Below are 23,047 nucleotides of genomic sequence, written 5' to 3'. Positions count from 1 at the left end.
AAACATCCCTAAATAGATCTCCCAGCCACCCCAGGCTGCTACCACAATTTGGTTATGTTATTTGATTATCAGTCTTCTGGACCACTTGCTTTGCTTGCATTGGGTTTTTTTATTATGGAGACAAACTGAAGATCTCCTGAACAAATGTCATTTGCGGGGAATGACCACATTCAACCATCACGGACGGAGAGCATACAGCTAACTCAGAGTAGCAAACACTAATCTACGAATAATGAACATAGGCATTACTTTAAGAACCAAAAGCAGATGGGCATTTGGTTTACACATCACTCAGAGACAAAGTACGGAAATCCCTCCCTTCCTAATGCATCATGAGCTACTGGGGGCAGGGACCATAGCTGTTTTGCTCAAACCTGATGGTGAATTAACATGTAAAGTACTTTAGTGTTTTCATAAGGTGCCAAATAAATTAGTTGTTATTCTCACAGCCTAGCATATAGGAGTTCAATGTTGGGTAGAGGACTGAATAAAGAACCTACTTTTTCAGATTCTTATTATTCCACCACTGGAAAACAATGATTATGGTCATAGTGCTGAGGATCATATTTGCGATGCCACAAACCCACCACCTAGAGCACAATAATTATCAGATTATTGCAAGGGGAATGGTTACTGAGGCTGCAGAACGGAGACGAGTCTTGGTGAGTTCCCTCTAAACTCTGAGATGACAGAGGCCGCCTCTCTCACGGCCTTCCAGCCCTGCAGAGGGACCTCTTCCTAACTTCCACCCCCAGGAATTCTCCTAACCCCAGTTTCAAGGGGCGGGGAACAACCAGAATCTTTGTCAGGTCCGCTACGCCACGCCCCCTCCTCGCCATAGCCCCGCCCAGTCTGACGTCCCCTTCCCCCACTAGCTCGTCTCGCCACAGACGCTCCCCTTCCCCCAACCCCTTCCCCGGCTCGGGCCGTCCCCACGCCGCGCAGGAGAGCAAAGAAACCCCCGGTGGGGAAATGACTGCCGCGGTCTCTCTGGGCGCGCGTCCCGGCGAGGGGGCGGGGCCTGGCGGGAGGGGGCGGGGCGGGGCCTGGCGGGAGGGGGCGGGGCGGGCAGCAGCCTGCGCCGCGCCGGGACTGACTGGCTAACCGGTCTCCGACCCCCACCTACTCGCCCGCCCCCTCGGGGCCGCGGGGGTACTCTGACCCCCTGGCCTGGCGCCGCCTGACGGAGCGGGAGTGGCTCGCACCGGGCCGGTCGGCGCCGGGGGTGAGGCTGCCCGGACGGGGCCAGGGGCGCGCGAGGGGCCGAGCATCCCACACCTCAGCTCGCCGGCCCCGGCCCCCGCCTCCCCCGCTCCTCCCGCCTGGCCGGCCTGGCCCGCGGTGACCCCCGGCCGCCTCCGGAGCCCAACGCGGTAAGTGCGACTTCCTCCTCGGCGTCGGGGAGGGGGCCGCTCCGGGCAGGGCCCGCTCCCCGCCCCCACGCGACTCTCACGCCCAGCCGCGGCCGCCCCGAGCGCGCTGGGCGCGAAGACGCTGCCCCCGCCAGGAGGCGGCTGCGAGGCCCTCCGATTCGGAGGGGCTGGACCGAGCGGGGGCCTCCCCACACGGCACCCGGGGTTCGAACCCCGGCCCGGCCTCCCCGCTGCACATCCCCGAGCGCTGGAGCCGGCGCCCGGGCCGCCCTGGAGTTGTGGAAAGTTGTGGACGCGGCGCTGGTGGCCGGCGGTCAGGAGCGGACTGCGGTGCACACGTTGCTGCTTTCCCGGACTGTTTCTGCCAATAAAACAAACTGGAAACCATTTCGGATTTTTTTTTCCTCTCCTTATTACTTGCAGGCAATTTTGACCTAAGTTTTTAAGCTTTTCTTTTAAATAATAGCCTCGCCCCCGGAGTGTGGAGAATAAGACGAGGACTTCATTTTCCGGCGTGTCTGGTGAAACTTTTCCATTTAGGCATTTATTTCAGTGCATGCTCTGGGATCAGAAGCTGGCGGAAAAAGTTTGCTGTGTCAAAGAGTAAAGCATTACTTTACTGGTTTTTTATCTCTTCATTTCATTTTTTAAATTATTCTTTAGTAGTCGACAAGTTCACAGAATTCAAAAGGTGCAAAAGGGACAGACAGGCTCCCCACCCACCCCTGCACCCCCGCCAATATTCTGTTTCTGGTGTCTTCTTCCAGAGGTTAGATGTGCAGATGCCCCTCCTGCTTGCTTTGAAAAATGGAGCTGCTGTTATGTACCTGGCATCTGCTGGTGCTAAATAAATGTTGATTCTCCTTCCTGTTAGGAAATAGTTTAATAACTCTTTTTGGTTATTAGACCTCTGGCGGCAAAAAAACAATCATGACCTTTTTTTTTCCTTTTTTCTTTTTTTTTTTTCTTCTGGTTTTCAGCATTTCTAGATTTGACTGCATTGTGAATGTGTATGTCCTATTGGCTTGTTATGACTTATGTGAATACTTTTACACAAAGATGAATACGCTGACATTGTTGGGTAGTTGGGCGGGGAGGGCGGAATCAACATGAAATTGTAAGAAGATGCAATATGTACAATAGGTAGTTCCAGAAACTATATATTTGAAGCAATCTGGGGACCATGTAGTACCATAGGATAAAACAAACTAAATGGAAAAATTGAGGTAGAGCAGGAAAAGAAGAATACAAAGTCAAGAAAAAAGATAATACCAAGTTCCTGTTTAAAAGATCCTGTGCTAGAGATGAGTCACAGTTTGGGCCTTGGGCTTCCTGGGAGCTAGGTAAAAAGAGAAAAAGGAACAACATAAGTTTCAGCCTGTTTTGGTTGGGCGCGGTGACTCACGCCTCTGATTCCAGCACTTTGGGAGGCCATGGCGAGCAGATCACTTGAGCTCAGGAGTTCAAGACCAGCCTGGGCAACATAGTGAGACCCCTGCTCAAAAAGATAAATAAAAATAAAATAAAATAACAAAGTTTCATTTGTTTCTAATTCCAAGATTAGAAACAAACCAGTTCTGCCCTAAGCAAGGCGTTTTCCAGTAATGAGGCCTGAGAGGCATATTTTCCTCATGGGCCCTAATAAAAAAAGGAGATATAGGATGCAGTTGACAATATCTTTAAAATACCCCTAAGGAAAATAGTGAATTTTGCACAACAGTGTTTTTCAATACAGGAGAGTAATAAAACTGTTCATAAGTTTTCTGAAGGAGTGGAGTTACTTGATCCATTTATAACTTTTAGAATGATCTAGAACAGTATTTCCCAAACTGTTCTAAGGAATGAGAAAATATTTCCTTTCTTGCAACAAGATTCTGAGCTCAAGTAAGTTTGAGATAACTAGATTAGAAAATTGGTTTTACTACAGAATTTCTTGGAGATTTATTATACTAATGTTCAAGTTGCTATTTTAAAGAGGGATGTATTTTGTAATCTTTTCCAAATCTATTTGACTATATAACACAAACTGAGGACCACTGAACCTATAAAAATGGATGAATTAGCTGGGCACAGTGGCTCACGCCTGTAATCCCAGCACTTTGGGAGGCCAAGGCAGGTGGATCACTTGAGGTCAGGATCAAGACCACCCTGGCCAACACGGTTAAATCCTGTCTCTACTAAAAATACAAAAATTAGCCAGGTGTGGTGGCACATACCTGTCGTTCCAGCTACTCAGGAGGCTGAAGGAGGAGAATCGCTTGAACCCAAGAGGTGGAGGTTGTAGTGAGCTGAGTTGGTGCCACTGCACTCCAGCCTGGGCAACAGAGTAAGACTCCATCTCAAAAAATAAAAATAAAAAAAGATGAATTATCTATTTTTCAGGCAGTTCTTCGTTAGTATTTCTTACGACTGAGGTTCAATGAGAATTGGAAAGCAAAGAGTTGAGGTTAGCCAATTTGGTAAGGTCCAAAGTGAAGATAATTTAAAAGTCAGGATTTTAACATACTGTATAGCAAAGGAGAACGCTACTTTCCCCCAATTCTTTCACATTCCTTCATTGTTCTGCAAGTTGCCTGTTGAAGGACCTCTAGGGCACCTTCTTGTTCTGTACTTAGTGTCTATGACTTAGACTAGGTATAGGCAAGTTGAAGTCCTTGAGGAATGACTTTATTCTTGGATGTAAATATGTGATTGACTTTTTTTTTTTATCACAAACACTATTTGTACTGTTAATTTACTATCAAATCATAAGCATTCCATAGCTATGAGAAACCTAAGAAAGCACAGTACAGCGTGGAAAGAGCGAAGATTTGAAGCCAGAAACTCTGGGATTGTGTCACTACTGAATGTGCAGGATTGTTTCCAGCAAGTCGATGAACCTCCCTGAATCTATTGCCTTATTTGTAAAATTAGAATGTTGACAGTACATAAATTCATTTATGGAATAAACGAGAATCTACTGGGTACTGGGTAGTAGAAAAACAGCAGAGTGCAAATGAAATAATATATCAAGAATTCTTCACTGTCTAAATTTATTCCATTCCTGAGTGCAGGTGGCAAGAGTATGGAAGGCAAGGAATGGCACCTATCCAAATGTATTTGGTTCCAGAGTTTGAGATGGCAGGTACAGAGAGTTGAGAGAATGAGGTGTTGATCCAAAAATTTATCAGAATCCGTTCAGTTCCTGTGTTCGGATGATGAGTTTGGATAATGAGGGGCACTTCCATTCAAAAGTATTCTCTAAATGATAGTGCTATACAAAATGATACCATTCTGAAACTAGAGGGCCAGAGCTATTCATTGCCTCATTCCATTTATGAGAAAGGGGTTTGTTGAGTATACCAGGCAGGATAGATTATGCTGTGGTAACAAAAGAACTCTCACATCCTATTGATTTTAAACAGCGAAGATTTTTTTTCTGTTATACTACATGCTGAAGCAGGTCAGCAAGGGAACTCCATTACAAATGGTCAGTCTCAGGCTATCGGAGGCTATATTTCAGCACGTGCTTCCACAGTTGTTAGGACAGGGAAAAGGATGTGGTGATTTTACATTGGCTCTTTTCTTTTTTTTTTTTTTTTTTTTTTTTTTTGTGAGACGGAGTTTCACTCTTACTGCCCAGGCTGGAGTTCAATGGCATGATCTCAGCTCACTGCAACCTCTGCCTTCTAGTTTCAAGCGATTCTCCTGCCTCAGCCTCCCGAGTAGCTGGGATTACAGGTGCCCGCCACTGTGCCTGGCTAATTTTTGTATTTGTTGTAGAGATGGGGTTTCACCATGTTGTCCAGCCTGATCTCCAACTCCTGACCTCGTGATCCACCTGCCTCAGCCTCCCAAAATGCTGGGATTACAGGCATGAGCCACTGCACCCGGTGTACATTGGCTCTTCAGGGCTTCTGTCTGGAAGTGACACAGGTAACTTCCACTGCTATTTCATTGGCCAAAAGTCACTTGACTACCCCCAACTTCAAAGAGATGGGGAAATGCATTTCTACCATGTGCCCAGAAAGAGGAGAACTGGAATAGTCTGTGAACGGTCTTAATGACTACTAAAAAGGCTTCAGAGTCCCATGAGCTAACACAGAATCTAAATAAATCAAAACCCAAATTATGTCAGTACAGTATTCTATTTAGAAAATAGAAAACAGCATTTCTTTGTGTATGTGAGTGTGTTTAATCAGAATTATGCTAATGAGAATTATAAAGAACATCTTTTATTAGTTTGAAATGAAATGCTTTTGAAAACTCCACGATTAGGTTTGTTATTTTGGCCAAATGAATTTCATTCTTTTTAAATTGTATGTCCATTCAATAAACATTTGTTAAATGTGTATAAGGGGCCAGGTGTAGTGGCTCAAGACTGTGCAATCCCAGCACTTTGGGAGGCCAAGGCGGGAGGATTCTTCAGTCCAGGAATTTTGAGACCCGTCTGGACAACATAGCGAGACCCTGTGTCTACAAAAAATAAATAAAATTAGCTAGGTTAGTGGCCTAGCTAATTTTGTGCCTCCAGTCCCAGCTTCCACGGGGGCGGGGGTAGGGAGGTGGGATGATTGATCATTTGAGCCTGGGAGGTTGACACTGCAGTGAGCCATGGTCAGGCCACTGCACTCCAGCCTACGGAACAGCAAGACCTTGTCTCAAAAATAAATAAATAAATAAATAAATAAATAAATAAATAAATAGTATAAGGCACTGTGTTAGGCCTGTGAGGATAAAAAGATAAATGAGGGTCGGGCGTGGTGGCTCATGCTTTTAATCCCAGCACTTTGGTAGGCTGAGGTGGGCGGATCACCTGAGGTCAGAAGTTTGATAGCAGCCTGACCAAAATGGTGAAACCACATCTCTACAAAAAATGCAAAAGAAACTAGCTGGGCATCATGGTGCACGCCTGTAATCCCAGCTACTCTGGAGGCTGAGGCAGGAGAATCGCTTGAACCTGGGAAGCAGAGGTTGCGGTAAGCGGACATCACGCCACTGCACTTCATCCTGGGCGACAGAGACTCCATCTCGAAAATAAATAAATAAATAAATAAATGGGGAGTTTACAATCGCAATAGAAAATAACTATACTTGAGTTCTCTCTCCCTTTCTCTTTAAGGCGTCATTTACAGTGTGTAAATGATGTGTATACACACATATATAAAATAGTGAAAAATACTAAATATATAAACTGTTATACTTTGTTCCTCTCTGCCTTTTTGGACTTAAGGAGTATTTCATGACAAATTAAACAATATTACTTAAATTAGCATAAGCAAAAAGAATGTCGTGTTAGAAAAGGAATATAGTTTATATCAGAGGCCAAGGGCGAGAAGTGCAGCTGGGCCTCAAAAGCAACTGGCACCAATAACAGAAAGCTAGGAGCTAGGGCTACTTTCTCTCTCTCCAGGTCTATATGATTTCTTGCTAGTGTCTCTTTCTGCACTTGTATTTCTTTCTTCTTCTCTGTTGACTGATTTTTCTCTATTTTGCTGTTACTGGGTGTTTTAATCTAAGAGTTTATGAACTTGAAACTAGAGGCTTTAGCAATTTTAGGCGATCTAAAAATTTTTAAGTGCATTGTCTTCGTAAGCTCTTAACCACTAAGGAAATAATGCAGTTGACTCTTAAAGTATAACAAATTAGCGTAATTGACAACTTTATAGTAGAGAAAGAGGCAGTTATAATAGCTTTCAATCAAAGAAACAAGGTGCCATGAAAAGTTCTACACAATTAACATCAGCTTGCAAATTCTAGTGGAACAGGCTGATTATGATAATCAGGATAAGAAGGTATAACTGGATCTGACTTAAGTAACTACGATATTCCCTCCCTGAACACTGGCAAATGCCATCTCCGTTGTAATCCTTTCATCCATCCCTTCTTCCTCTCCGAGGGTAAGGATTGACTGAATTGTCTCTTACAAGTCATCTGCTTTGATCCTGATACAGGGCTCCCTGGCCTCTCCTCATGGGTAATAATGTAGGAAGAAGGGCATATGTAATATACTACCTAGCTCTGCTCTTTTCTTCCATCCAAACTGGTCTCGTAGACACTCTTTATCTGGACATTTTACATTTTAATGTGCTATTACCATATCTCTTCACCAATTTAATCTAACTTTATTCTCAATACATTTCTATCATTTTCTGTTAGACTTGTTTACTTAGCTTCACTAGCATAGTTCCCTTGCATTTTCACACTATGCGATATCTCCTTCATGGTTGAAAAATATCTATAGCTTCACCTCAGCAGTGGCTGAAGAGATTAACTATGGGGAGGTGGTATATGTTACCTGAAGAGGATTTCCCAGGAAAAGAAAAAAAGATGAGTAAAAGCTGTATATGAGATTAGGTTTAGACTGAAGAATGTCTGGAATGTCATATTAAGACTCTTAGACACTTGTTGCTGTGCAAATGAAGGGGTTTTCTTGGATTTAACTAAACTTCAAGTTCAGAAAGCTTGTTTACTCAGAAGGCTATCAGACAGGAATCATAGCTTGCCAGCAGGGCAGCATCAAATGTTCCTCAGTGGGAGTGATTTTCACAGCAGTCCACGAAGGCAGCTCATAGCCATCTGGGCAGCACCTCAGAGGAAGCTCATGCTAGGTGGTGCAGGAGCTGCCTTAGCTTAAAAACAAAACAAAACACATCCCACAGGAGCCAGTAACTCTAACACAAACTCCATAGACTGAGTTTCCAGGGTTCTTCTGTAAAAGCTATGCTAATTAAAAGAGCCATCACAGGGAAGTCAAAGCTATAGCTTCCTTATGAGGTATTTATGGTTCATTTATGGTTCCTGAGTCTTGATGCAAATTTAATCACAGGGATCATTTTTACTATAAGTAGTGTTATCTAGTAACATAGTTGAGGTACCTAGTTTTACAGATGCCAGGAAACAGAGCCAAAAGGGTTAACTGAAGCTTAACTCTACTCATACTTGTATTATCTGCAGTGCCTTTCATTAAGAAGTATTCCATAATATTTCTTTTGCTTATTTTGATGTAGTGTGTTTCTACTCTTTTTAAATTTATTATTATTATTATTATTACTGAGATGGAGACTCGCTCTATCACCTGGGCTGGAGTGTGGTAATGCAATCTTGGCTCACTACAACCTCTGCCTCTCAGGTTCAAGTGATACTCCTGCCTCAGCCTCCCGGGTAGCTGGGATTACAGACACCCACTACCACACCCAGCTAATTTTTTGTATTTTTACTAGAGATGGGGTTTCACTATTGGCCAGCCTGGTCTTGAACTCCTGACCTCGTGATCCACCCCCCCCCCCCCCCCCCCAGCCTCCGAAAGTGCTGGGATCACAGGCGTGAGCCACCACACCCGGCCCATTTACTCCTTTTTATGATGAAGGAAGTGAAATAAGTTGAGAGGAAGGTGAGCCTGGAAAGGCAGGCAAGACTACTAGATCATTAAAAATCCTGAATTCCATGCTAAAGATCTTAGCTTTTATTTATCTTGTAGCTGATCGAAAACAAACAAAGATAAACATTTTAAGTAGAGTGATGTAGTCAAGAATTGCACTTTAGAAGGCTACTTTGGCGATAGCGTGGAGAATAGCAGAGGATTTAGACTTGAGGTTGGTTGGTTCATTTCTACTTAATATTTGCCTTTCTTTGGGGAGCTATTTCTTTGATAAGCAGGAAACAGGAATACTCAAGTCTCTGCTCCACAGGAGTTTAGAATTGCTCGCCTGGTTTCTGCATGGTTCTTTGGAGCGGCCTGAATCAGTTTGTCCTAAATTTATTTGTCATCTCCTTCCCCCCATTGGAGTTTGGGAGGACTACTCTGAAGTGCCTCCTAAGAACATTGGATTTAATCTAATGCATGATTAACACCAAGAAATTCTAGCCTCGACTGATCTCCACTAATCTCCATTTGACCACTAACATCCTCCTTTTGCTTTTTGCTGAAGTTAAATTATTGAACAGGTTATTGGTGGCTTTTCTTTGGGTCTAGTTTTAGGGCAAGCTAGGCAGTTTAATGCTTAACTGGTTTAATTAACATTTGTAGTGATTAACCATTTCTAATTATGAGCAATTGAGAAACAGTGCTTCACATTTTCTCCTCTTTATTGCTCATGCTGCCCATTACTACCCTTTCCCTACCTGACTTATGCTGTTCTAACAAAAATATATAATTTATAAAATCTGGATTGGTCCTACAGCAGAATCAAGTTGATCTGTGATTGGCTTATTATGTGTTCAGAGAGCACAGGCAACTTTAATTGATGATACTTGTGACTGGAGAGTACTGATTGATTAAAATTTTTTTTAACCTCCATTACCATAAAGCTATGTGGTGAAACACATATCTTTGGATTTGGTTGAAGCACTTCTGGATTTGGTTGAAGTCAGTAAAAGACAAATTTGTGGTTATCCAGATCGTTACTTTTTATGGCACATAAGATAATTGGGTGTCTCAGCACATGCCAACCATAATGGATCAGGCAAGAATTTAGCAGTGGTTTTCCATCATTTTTTAAATGATATTACAGTTTTCATCCTTGTGCACAGCAAATATATACTTACATTGACAAAAATCTAAGGAGTGGATAGCAAGGGAACCTTGTTTTTTACCAGTCATCAAGCCAAAGGACTATTTTCAAAAGTAATGATTTTGTTATACCATAGTAGTATCAACCGTAATAACTTTTACAGGTGAGCTTAAATAAAGGCTACATAATGTTAATTTAGCTGAGTTTTAAAATGTCCCTTGCTTTACTACCAGGTGTCAGTACTGATAGGTAGTTGTGGAATAAAACGATTCTTTTGATGTTACTATAGGCCAATACTTTGTAAGAAACAGCAGCAGAAATTGGGAGGGTGCTAAGTAGGGAGAAATCTGTGAGGCACTTGTACTTGGTGAATAAATGTCTTTTGGCGTTTAACTGCAGTTATGATGAACTGAATATTTTGTTATATAAGAAATCATGTGTTCCTTAAGTACTCTGTTTTTCCCCCACTTCTGTGTCTTACTTGCTTTTAGTTTGGTCAGATATTACCAGCAAAGAATTTGTCTGCTCTGCTACTCTCTACTAGACATCTATCCTTGTCCAAGTCAACTATACTCTCAATCTACTTCCTCATTTTCACAACTACTCTACCTGCCCCACAAGGTGTTTGTGAGTAGTGAATGAGAATACTTCTTGTTTTGAAAGGAAGAAGCAGTGTGGTGTATTCGAAAGTATATGGTTTTTAGAGTCCATCCTGGACCCTGCCACTCACCAGATACAGGTATTAAGTCAGGTTAATTAATCTTACTTCAATATCTTCGTCTATAAGGAGTGGCAGGCTGGGGGCAGGAATGACCCCTGTTTGACGGAGTGTTTCTGACAGCAAAATGCCCCACTCAGTCTAAAGTATTTTATATATTATTGTGCTCATTTGGGCACTTAAGAGATAGTAGCTGCTGCTACAAATCCTGACCATTACTCAATACTTAGATGTGCCACTTAATCCTATTACTGAAGAGAAAACTGAAGACAAAAGAGGTGAAATGGTTTGCCCAAATTATACAGCTAGCTGGTGAGTGGCTTAGCTATTGACTCAGACTCTTTCTGCTGTGTCACTTAGGCTACCATTAATAAGTGATAATGTGGGAAAATAACAGCAGAAGGACTCTCCACCAACTACTTCTGAACTGACTTGTAGCTCTAACCTGATGCACACTCTTCTGTAAAGTGTACTTACTGATACCACAGGCCAACTGAACACTCATGGGTAAGTAGGCAGCTCCGTAGCTGACCTGTACATCTCTGCTTACTCGTTGAATTGAGTACTTACCAGAAGTTGGTTCTGTTTATTCACAAACCTGTTTTTAACAATTATACTTGTTATAGTAATTATAAAACATTAGTAAACATATAAATTGATGAAAATGTAAAGAAAAGATCATTCTTCCTGTGAAAATTAAGTTGAATGCTTTGCGATGCCTCTCTGTAAATGAGTTATTTAAAAAATTCTATCAAGTTGGATAAAGGCTGGATAATTGTAAGAGACTAGGGAAGAAGTCATCAAAGTCTAAAGCAGTGCCTGTCAAGGGCCATCAACCAGCTACCTGGTCTTCAGACTATTAGGGGTCCTCAAGGATATAAGGAGCGCACATTAGAATATTAATTAACTACATTAGGCAAACTAATGCACACTGGTTCAGCAGATATTTTGTTTTCATGGTGAGACTTTCTCGTTGAAGAAAGCAATGCATTAATTTACAGTCTGGCACAAGTTTTCCTATGGTGGACAGACCACTGGTCTAATGGATTCTGTATTCATATTCTTTCAGAAGTGCTTTTAAGTTCTGTTTCCATTTATAGAAACTGTAAGTGGAAATCATAGATGATGGATCATTATGGGTATGAATTATGCAAGAAAAAGGACCCAAACTCAGTAGGAGACCCCTATCAAATATGTGGTATTAACCCTGTATAAAAAGATTTACAAATGAATGTGCATGTATATGTTCAAGTTAAAAGAACATCTTTAAGGGAATGTATATATTATTTTTATGATTATTGACTTTTTTCTTTAGTGGACCAACTGTAGGTTTCATCTGAAAAGGGGGCTTTCACTGTACTCGGAGTTCCAGGTTGACTGGAAATCAATCTTTGACCTCTGCAGCTGTCTAAGCTTGCCTTGCTATCTTAGCTTATCCTATGCATTCTGTGTGTAGCTTCATCATGCTGTATTATAATTTTTAAATTTAATGTCAGTTCCTGCATTGTAAGTGATATGGTAAAGGGGCATAGTTTAAAGCTTAAAGTTTACTTCATTTACTTTTCTTGCCTTGATCTTTTTCATCTTGATCTTCTCTCATAAATGTATACTTATAGATATATATTACAGTGATTTATTTAGGATACACAAAGAAATAAAATCTCTATATTATATGGCTTTTACCATGAAGTCATCTTCAGTTTTGAGCATATATCAAAGTTCTTGACTGCCTAGTTTTCAGTCTACCATGTGATTTGTAGAGCCAGATCTCTTGGTATAATGCAACTGAATTTAAATTTTGTGTGTGTGTGTGTGTGTGTGTGTGTGTGTGTGTGTGTGTGTGTCAGTCTCGCCCTGTTGCCCGGGCGACCGTGTGATGGCACAGTCTTGGTTCACTGCAACCTCCACCTCCCAGGTTCAAGTGATCCTCCTGCCTCAGCCTCCTGAGTAGCTGGAACTACAGACATACGTCACTGTATCCAGCTAATTTTTGTATTTTTGTAGAGACAGAGTTTCACCATGTTGGCCCGGCTGGTCTCGAATTCCTGACCTCAAGCGATCCACCCTCAGGGGTGCTGGGATTTTTTTTAATCTTCTTGATTTGTAGTTCTTATATTTCTGATATTTTCTTCATAAAAAATAAGAAGTAAGCTTAAACATTAATGCCTTTATGCCATGAAATTTAGCATTTACTTAAATTTAACACTTTTAAGGCATGAGCCACTGCACCCAGCCTAAATTTAAATTTGACATTTTAAAATGTTCATTTACTGATTAAATTAGAAGTATTTCCCAGTTGTTTTTAACAAAGTGAAAGATTTAACACTGTGCTAGAAATCTTAGTTTTGTATTTCAAACTGTAAGTTTTTTATTACAGAAGACATTTTGGTGCCATGTGTTTGTGGTATTGAGTGAATAGAATACAAAGATAACCAGTGTTAACCCAGGGCTCACTTGTTCACACTTTAAATTTCCGGTTTCTTAAATAGATTCATTTTTGGCTCTAGATCCTATCCTAGCTGTTTGATTGCTTGATACATAGTTAAAACCAAACATGTCTAAAGCCGCACTCAATCCTCCTGAAACAATATTCTTACCTCCTTTTTTGTGTTAATTTTAGTATTCTTCTTCCAGTCACTGAAACTTGAAAATGCTGTCATCTTTGACTTTTTCCTCTCTGTTTGCCACAGCCATCCTATAAGGCCTCTGTAATATCCTCAACTTCCACCACCCTTTCAGATCTTGTTGCTTTGAGTCAAGTTTGAACTGTGCCTCTCACATGGTAGAGTTTTCTGACTGGTTTCCTTACGAGGTATCTTCCCTCGCAAATCCATTTTTCACCATTGCCAAATTAATCTTGAGGTATATTTCTAAACCCTCACCTCAAAAACCTCAACCTCACCCAAATAAAGGACATACTTACCTCTTCTTAATTCAGTAGGAGTTTCATTCCAGACGCTCTGTTGCTGGATTTTAAAATCTTTCAAGTCAAGGTCTATGCCATTAGTTTATTCATTTTTTTAAATTTAAATTCAAAAATGATTTAAATACCATGTTCTGTACAGGTTATTAGGGATATAGTGGTCCCTGTCCTGATTGATTTTTGTGGTCTATTTCCTCATCTTTGCATTTTGTTCTGCTTACAGAACAAAAGATTTGTTACATTTATAGAAATACAGTATATTTTTTACATTTATAATGTTTGCTTTTTATGAGAATGGAGAAGCAGTACAGAATATCTGGTGTTATTTCTAGAATTAAAATCAAGTTTAGTAAAAGTAGATCTCAAATCATTTAGGGTAAATAATTAACTGAAATTTTCCACCATCATACATTTTTAAGTGTTAGGGAATTTGCATGCTGGCAGAATTATATTAATATTCAAATATTTTAAATCAAATTCTGATAGACCTAATTTGACAAAGTTTAAAAAGTATCCCAGAATTATTAAACTTTGGAGGGCTCTTCAAAATCATGCAATACAACTTACTCTTTTTATAACTGAGGAAAAACAGAGAGGTGAGAGCTGCTGGGTTAGTATGGTAAAATTCTTGATGTTTTTTAATGCAGTGTATATCACACACTTAAAACTTTAGAAATAGATTTATTAAAATTGATGAGCCATAAATACTGTTACCTAAAAAACTCTATGTGAAGAGAGATTGATGTAATGATGATTAGTAATATAAACTAGCTACCAAATAGCCATGATTTAAATTGAGTAAAGACATAGCTTTAAAAGCCACGCTGTTAAAGTTAGCTCACCTTCAGTCTATCTTAATGACATTTCAGTGTTTCTATTGTAATACTGAATAGTGTCATCTTTTAAATTCACAGACTAAGATTTGAGCAGTTTTGAAACAAATTGCACATGGGTCCTTTAATTACATTTTGAAAAATGTATTCATAATTGATACATATTATCTATTTTAAATAATACTTGAGCTTTTGTATCTCAAGTTTAACCTGAAATAAAGCAAGGTTATAAAATCAGAGGTACAGAATATAATTTTGTAATTAGTTTGAAGAAAGTGTGTCCACTTGAAAAGACATCTGCTGTTTAGCCATTGGATTTCAAGTGATAGAATTTTATGCCTTAAGAATGAATAGAAAAAAGAAATTCTTAGAATAACATTGTGATTTTTCTCCTAAGTTGAAAAAATACTGTATGATTTTGCCAGCCAGGCACCGTGGCTCAGGCCTGTAATCTTAGGACTTTGGTGGGCTGTGGTGGGTGGATCACTTGAGCTCAGAAATTCAAGACTAGCCTGGGCAACATGGCAAAACCCTGGCTCTACAAAAATTCACCAGGTGTGGTGGCGGGTGCCTGTAGTCCTAGTTACCTGGGAGCTGAGATGGAAGGATCACCTGAGCTCAGGAGGTTGTGGATGCAGTGAGCTGAGATCGAGCCACTGCACTCTAGCTTGTGTGACACAGTGATACCCTGTCTCAAAAAAAAAAAAAAAAAGATTTTATCACCAAGGTAAATGTGTCTGTAATTTTAAAATTAGATTCTTAATTTATTTTATAATTTTAAAAATAGACAGTATAAGTATCTACTTTTATTATTGCTCTTACAATTGTTGGATTTTATTATTGCTCTTATAATTGTTGAATAATTTATGTATTCATTAGAGAAATATTTATTGAGCACTTACTGTCTCCTAAGTACTATTCTAAGTGCTGGGATTACAGTCATAACCAAAACAAAGCTCCACTTGAGCTTACTTTGTAGTGAGGATAAAGACAATAAGCAAATAAACATCTAATATGCCAGGTGGTGGTAAGCGCTATGAAAAAAATTAGGAGGGTCAGCGGGCTTGTGAATGATGAAGGGTCTAGTTTACAGAGAGTAGTCAGTGAAGACCATTTTGATAATTTAACAATGTAATGGTTTTTAATACATATTGATCTTTTATAAATAATTTTCCTGGGAAATACTTGTCATCAGAGCTGGATAAATTTTGGGGCAAAATAATTTTATATTGGTGAAAGTTGTTGGAATAGAAGAAAAGGTGTTTTTTAAGTAAATGCTGAATTTCATTCCATAAAGGCATTAATGTTTAAGCTTACTTCATATTTTTTATAAAGAAATATCAGAAATATAAGAACTACAAATCAAGAAGATAAAGATTGATAACTTAATAGAAAAAAAAAAATAGAGGCCTAAATAGCCACTTCATGGGGGATATCCAAATGACCAATAAACATGAAGAGTTACTCAGCCACATTAATAATGAAGAAAATGTTAAGGAAAACCAAATGGGATACCATTACACACCTGTCAGAATGACTAAAATTAAAAAGACAATATGGCCAGGCACGGTGGTTCACGCCTATAATCCCAGCATTTTGGGAGGCCGAGGCGGGTGGATCAGTTGAGGTCAGGAGTTTAAGACTAGCCTGGCCAATATGGTAAAACCCCATTTCTACTGAAAAAATACAAAACTTAGCCAGGCATGGTGGCACACGCATGTAATCCCAGCTACTCAGGAGGCTCAGGCAGGAGAATTGCTTGAACCCGGGAGACGGAGGTTGCAGTGAACTGAGATCACGCCACTGCACTCCAGAAACCCCATGTCTAGTAAAAACATAAAAAATTAGCTGGACATGGTGGTGCGTGCCTGTAGTCCCGGCTACTCAGGAGGCTGAGGCATAAGAATTGCATGAACCCGGAAGATGGAGCCTATAGTGAGCCAAGATTGTACCACTGTACTCCTGCCTGGGTGACAGAATTAGATTCTGTCTTAAAATAAAATAAAATAAAATAAAATACACATACCTTCAACCCAGCAAGTCCACTCCTGGGAATAAATTCTGTAGATATAAAAGCCTCACAAGGATGTTTCTTTCAACATTATTTTAATGGCCAAAAACCCCAAAACCTGAAATCAACCTAAATGCCCATTAGCAAGGAGATAGTTTAATAAATTGTTTTTTTACAGCAGTGAAATATCATGTAACTCTTAAAAAGATTATTAATATTTCCATGTATTTATAAAATTAGATGAGAAGAGCAAAATGCTAAAAGATGAATACAATATGATCTGTCTTATAGCAATAGCAAAAACTCCTATATATGTGTATATAAGTTTGTCCATGATTTTTAAACATGGAGAGAGGTGTGAAAGGCTGTATGTACCAAGCTTGGCGTCAACAATGATTACCATGGGAATGAGTGGAGGAGGATTGACAAAATAAAGGTATCTTTCATTGCCAGATGTTTGCTGTCCCTGGCCCCTGCCCACTCAATGCCTATAGCACTCTCTGGTCATTCCAACAACTAAAAATCTACCACCACCACTACCCATTTTCCAGAAGCCTTTAGGAGCAGGTTGGTGCTTCCCTTGTTGAGAAACACCTACTTAGAGTAACTGAAGTGTTTACAAAGATGGTAGTGCCTGAGCTAAACCTTGAAGGATGAAGTGTGTTTTTTAAACCAGAGTTTTTCTGGAAGGCAAACAGTGTTATAAACGAGGGAACACCATAATGTAGACTGCCTTGACCGATGAAGTGGTGTGTCTATGTTGGAAAATAGTTAGAAATAAAGTTGGATAGGTAGAGTGAAGTTAGAAAGGTGTTGATCAGAAGGAGTCTGACAAAGGTGAGAGGAGAGGGAAAAGTGTCATTTCACAGTCTAATGCGTCCTGCACAGTACCGCCAAGTTAATTTTCTAAAACATTGTCCTGTTCAACAGTCCATTCAATAATGCCTTTGCTGCATGCTCAAGGCATTTTATCTCATTGTATTCATCTAACTTCATCTGTTACTACACCTTAAAATTAATTAGGTATGGCTGGCTGATCAAACTGATTATTTCCCACTTCTTCCTTGTAGATATGCCCACCTCATGCTTTTATTAGAATCTTTTTCTATAGAAATCTGTCATTCTACCTAAACAACATTTTACTATTCTTAGCAGCCTTCTCCCTAATGAAACTGGCCCATACCATCCATTGCCATCCTGATATCTCCTTTCTTTCATACAGTTTTTATGTTTCCCCATATTATTTAGCATGAAATTGTACTTGGCTTTTTATGCTTCTCATTCTTGTTTCTCTGAATAATTTGTATTCTCCTAAAGAGTTGTGTGAGGTTAAGATATATGCCTCACAATATTTTTGTAAACCTCCAAAGTAGTTTTTGTTTTTTGGTCAGCTTACATAGGCATCGCCTTTTGTATAGAATTAATTGATAAAGGAGTAAATTCGGAGCACCCTGAAAACTCAAATTCTGCATTGATAGATCACACTTTAATATTGCAGCATTTTAATGTTTCTTATTTTACCTTATCAAATATTTTGTATTTGGTTCAATAGCTAGATTTAATTATTTTGGGGGTTAGGAACCAAGATGTATATATCTCTGTGTCCCTGACAATGCCTAGTAGATTGCATTGTTCACAATAACTACTCAGTAGTTTTTAGTTTGATTTATTTTTATTTGCTTTATTAATTTGCCTTAACTGTAACCATGTTCAAACCATTGTTTGTTTTGCTAACAACAGAGGGCACCATTAGGGCACTTGTACACCCAATAGTCCCATCCCAGTCCCTGGTAGCTTTTTTGAGCTGCACTTTCCTTTTCCTAAGTAATGTCATAGACATTTGGATATTATACTAACTGGTAGTGGCCCATTTCTACTTATAGAGAATTCCTGGCCTCAGTTTATTTGAAAAATAGTATTTGTTACTTTCTGATCCTTTGTAGTTTTCAGACTTATTATTCTTTATCCAAGTGAAATCTTACCCAGGATCTTACTATATTAATTAGATCCATTTGTTTTATGAAGGGAGAAGATAGAGGTGAAGGCAACAATCTGGAGCCCCACCTTTGTACTCCCCTTTCCTCCTCATTCCCCACCCAAAGAGCACAGCTTGAAAAATCACCATAACTCATCTAATTTTACAAATGCTTTTTAAAAAACTTGTTTTGTGGTATTTCACTTAGGGACTTGGTTTAGAAATAGAAACATTTTAGTTTTAAAGTGATTATTTTTAAGTACAAAGGGAAATGCTATAGAGTTTCAGCAATAAAAGAGTTAATATAGTAAGCAGCGGAGACTGAGATACTGCAACGGGGATAGTGTTTTCTGTCTCTGTCATTTGCGGTTTAAGAAAAAGGGGGTGGTGTTCTGCATTTGAAAGGACTTTAATGAATGCTGTCAGTGTTTGTGAGACCTAATGGTCAGTATGGGAAAGGAGAGCCAGGAAAGTGGTCTAGCTGCTTCAGGATAGGTGGATGAGAGTTTGCTCTGATTGAACGGAATGTTCCACCGTGTTTCATCTTTATTCATTATCCTTTGTTCTTTAAAATCTGATATATTGGCATAAAAGTAATTGTAGATATATATAAAAATGTGATTTATTTTCCTTTACATCTTTTTGTTGTATACAGCAGGGCATATACTTCTCTTGTCTTGGTTGGATGCACAAATCTGTGTGCAGTGCTTTTTGCCCGTTGCCTAGACGATCACTTGGTTTCTCTGAGGATGTCTGGTTCTCGTAAAGAGTTTGATGTGAAACAGATTTTGAAAATCAGATGGAGGTGGTTTGGCCATCAAGCATCATCTTCTAATTCTACAGTTGACAGCCAGCAGGGAGAATTTTGGAACCGAGGACAGACTGGCGCAAACGGTGGGAGAAAGTTTTTAGATCCATGTAGCCTACAATTGCCTTTGGCTTCAATTGGTTACCGAAGGTCCAGCCAACTGGATTTTCAGAATTCACCTTCTTGGCCAATGGCATCCACCTCTGAAGTCCCTGCATTTGAGTTTACAGCAGAAGATTGTGGCGGTGCACATTGGCTGGATAGACCAGAAGTGGATGATGGCACTAGTGAAGAAGAAAATGAATCTGATTCCAGTTCATGCAGGTTGATTATTTTCTTACTGTTAGAATAAGGGGTGTGGGGGTATAGCTCTATAATGTTTTTAAATAATTTAATATTTGTTATTTAAAATCTGATTGTATATGTACATCTGCATACACATATATCTTGGTATGAACATGTGATACTTCTAGGATTTTTTTAATGTTCTAATATTCTGTAAAATTACAAAGACAACAAATAGCATTCACTTTGAAATATCTTGTGTTCTATATATAGATCTGGCTCAGCTTTGAAAATAATATACAGTAGCAATTTCCTGTATCATTGCCTGTGGTTTGCTTCATTCATTAACCTTCTATATTCATATCAAAACTACAGAAAACATTTCTATAGTATGAAATTTTATGTGACATTTTAGTTTATAACAGATTATAGAGTCATTTTTTAATTTAATGAAAAGGAAAGGTTCTACAAAGAGATGCACATTGTAGTTACCAATTTTTTGACACAATCGTAGTTGTCAATAATATTTTTCTTATGGTTATTTCTCTTTGTCCTGTCTGTGTTACAGCTCTCCAGACTAATATAGAGAATACTGAGTAACATGTCTGTAAGATGACAGCTACTAATTCCTGTTACCTTCACTTTCACTGAAATGGGTGCTATTTAAGGAAATGAAGGACATTCCTTCAGGAGAGTTTAAGGAAATGTAGAGGGGCTAGATGTGATTATCTGGTGAAAAGGGGACAGGAAGAAGGGGAAATCAGTTAGAAGAAAAAATAAAGGAAAAAATTGGTAATTTCATAGTGACTTTATCTACCTTTTTCTTGGAATCTGGCTTTATCTTTGAAATGGATTTTCTTATTGATCAGTTTAAACTACAATAAGATTATGTAACAAGTTAGAACATGAAAGTCATCTTTCTCATCCATCTTCATTCAAAAATATTTCTAAATATTTAAAGGCACAAATAACATCATTTGTCTAATTTGATTATTATATTTTTCTTTTAAAATTTCTGTGCAGCTTTTGATAACACTTGTAATTTGTAAGTTGGTTATTAATGATGTAGGCATCATATGGATTGAGACAAAATGAATTTATATATTTAAGTATAGCTTACTTGAGGATATTTACCACCTTTTCCTCTTCTAACCTTAAGAATGTGGAATTGGAAGGATAAAAAATGTATACTCTAGTCATCTGTCATCATTTGTGTAATGGAGAGGGGAATATCTGTATGTAGTTAAATAGTGTATTTAATTTAAATTTTTTTGAATTAGTTCATGACTTGGCATTATCTTAAGGGAATAGAAGCCACTAATAATTTAATTTAGAAATCAATTGAGCTAATGTGGTTTCATTGTTTGTATTTTCTTTGGAGACTTGTTGCCATAAAGAGAACAATTTATATAGTAAAAGATTCATTATTTTTGTGGAGAACCAAACAGTAAATGTTTCATTTGAAAATCAAAATATCAAGAATATTTTAACAAAATTAAAAAAATAAAACATTTATTTACCAACATAAGTAAAATCACATAAGAAACTCTTAACATAAGAAACTCTACTGGAGAAATTATAATGTGAATATAAAATTTTTAGACATGTGTAATCTTGGAAAAATTTTACACACATTGGTTGCTATAATTCCTTACAACAAAGGTAGTTTGCATGGCTAAAGATTACTGAAATAAAATTAAGCTATTCTTTAGTATGCATACAGAAATATCTTGGTGGGCTATTCATTATGAAATAAAAAGATTATCCTTTTTTGACTGAGAGATTGCTATGTGCATTCTTCAATAATTTTAAATTGACATTTTTAATTTATAGGAGATATAAAAATAAAATGACATTTTAAAAAATCTAAAATAAATGAAGTTGTTTAAAAAATGCTACTCAAGAAGACTCATCAAAGTAAAACGGGTGTAGACAGTTTACATCTTCAGTGACCAAACTATTCCAAAAATAAAATTTCAAAAATAAAATGTACTGTGACAAAATGTTTTTAATTTTTAGATATGAGGGGAAATATTTCAAAGCAATTTAATATTTTGGATGGTTTGAAATTTCAATCTTCTTATTGCAAATAAGGAAAAAAACAAACTTTGAAGATTTTAGAAAAGTCCTTTGAGTGTACATTCTTTTTCTCTATTTTTTTTCTAGATTAAATAGATCTGATTTTTATATTTTCCTTCAACACCCTGGCTGAGTCTTTGACCTTGTCATAAAGATACATTTATTTGCACTCAGCTTTTTGATTAAGTGAGCAGTCAGACTTCTCTAAGTAGTTGTTCATCTACTGTAAACAAATCAAAGCCTGTCACTGTTAATGTCACACTGACATTCATCAATTTTTTTTTTTTCTTTTTTGAGACGGAGTCTTGCTCTGTCACCCAGACTGGAGTACGATGGCGCGATCTCTTCTCACTGCAACCTCTGCCTCCCGGGTTCAAGCCATTCGCCTGCCTCAGCCTCCCAAGTAGCTGGGACTACAGACATGTTCCCGGCTAAATTTTGTATTTTTAGTAGAGACACTGTTTCACCATGTTGGCCAGGCTGGTCTTGAACTCCTGACCTCAAGTGATCTGCCCACCTCAGCCTCCCAAAGTGCTGGGATTACAGGTGTGAGTCACCACATCTGGCCTCATCAATTTTTTTTTTATATAACTTTGGAACAATTCTTTTTCTTATATAATATTTTGCAAATAATATATAGTAAATATGTAGTAAACATTCTGAGCATACTACAGATTGATATCTTAAAATGTTAAAGACATAATGAAGAAATACATATGATATACTAATTACTTGTTTTAACCGTCATAATATTTACATGAATTTCAGAACTTAAACTGAAATTTTGAGTTACTAGAAAAAGGGGAAGACAGCTAAGTGGTTTTACATACTCAGAATCTCATTAACCATGGTGGATCTGGACAGTTTAAAGCAGGAATTAAGAGGCAGCATATATTGGTCATGTTTTATCAGTTGTATTCTAACAAGGAAAGATGTCTGTCTGAGTCTTAGAGTTCTGGTAATTTCTACTACCATCCACCTAAGTGATTTAAAAGTTTCTTGCCTTTTAACTTTGACCTTGCCTCTGTAGCCTAGCTACCTTTTCTCCATGAGAGTCATCTAAGTCATTACTTTGGTATTAAAATACAGACTTAGTCTTCTTATAACATGAGGAATTTTAGACCTTCAGTAACAGAGCTGTCACCTTTTATGTGAGCAATAGGATCCTAGATCCTTAATTGAGGATGAATTCATACCAGGGCTAGCAAAATCTATATGGTGGCCCAACATGTAACCATAGTATAAACGTGGTTTATACTTCCCTTGATTTACTGACCTTGAAATTATGTAATTTTTGACATATTTTCAATTGGAGGAATTTTATTTCAATTTCATTTATAAAGTTAGAGTTTAATATCATCAGGCTATTTTTACTCCTTTTGCATACAATTTTACTGCACTTTACAAGTACAGATGCTTCCTGACATAAAATTTTTCAACTTTACAATGATGGAAAAGCCTCATGCATTCAGTACATTCTGCGACTTACAATGGGGTACATCCCAATAAACGCACAATATGTTGAAAAAATATCCTAAATTGAAAGTGCA

The 23,047-nt window shown here is 38.5% G+C and overlaps 1 protein-coding gene across 5 annotated transcripts in view; it reads left to right on the top strand.

Annotated features, from left to right (window-relative positions):
* Positions 1 to 1,196: 1,196 nt before the first annotated feature.
* Positions 1,197 to 23,047, top strand: part of KLHL5 (kelch like family member 5) — an 81,323-nt gene continuing 59,472 nt past the window's right edge. For 2 of the 5 annotated variants that reach the window (XR_007725680.1, XM_050790355.1), the window contains exons 1-2: positions 6,357 to 11,090; positions 18,981 to 19,457. Coding sequence is in view for 2 of the 5 variants with exons in the window: in XM_050790355.1 (XP_050646312.1) it covers positions 19,075 to 19,457 (383 nt within the window). In the remaining 3 variants the exon portion in view is untranslated. Of the gene's footprint in view, positions 1,374 to 6,356; positions 11,091 to 18,980; positions 19,458 to 23,047 lie in introns of those variants that run through there. The other 3 variants (XM_050790354.1, XM_050790357.1, XM_050790356.1) reach the window with 3 other exon arrangements.

Source organism: Macaca thibetana, chromosome 5, assembly GCF_024542745.1.
Source record: "Macaca thibetana thibetana isolate TM-01 chromosome 5, ASM2454274v1, whole genome shotgun sequence".
In the NCBI taxonomy this organism is placed as follows: Eukaryota; Metazoa; Chordata; class Mammalia; order Primates; family Cercopithecidae; genus Macaca; species Macaca thibetana.
The sequence above is the reverse complement of the archived record's forward strand: the minus strand, read 5'-3'. Positions and strand labels throughout refer to the sequence as shown.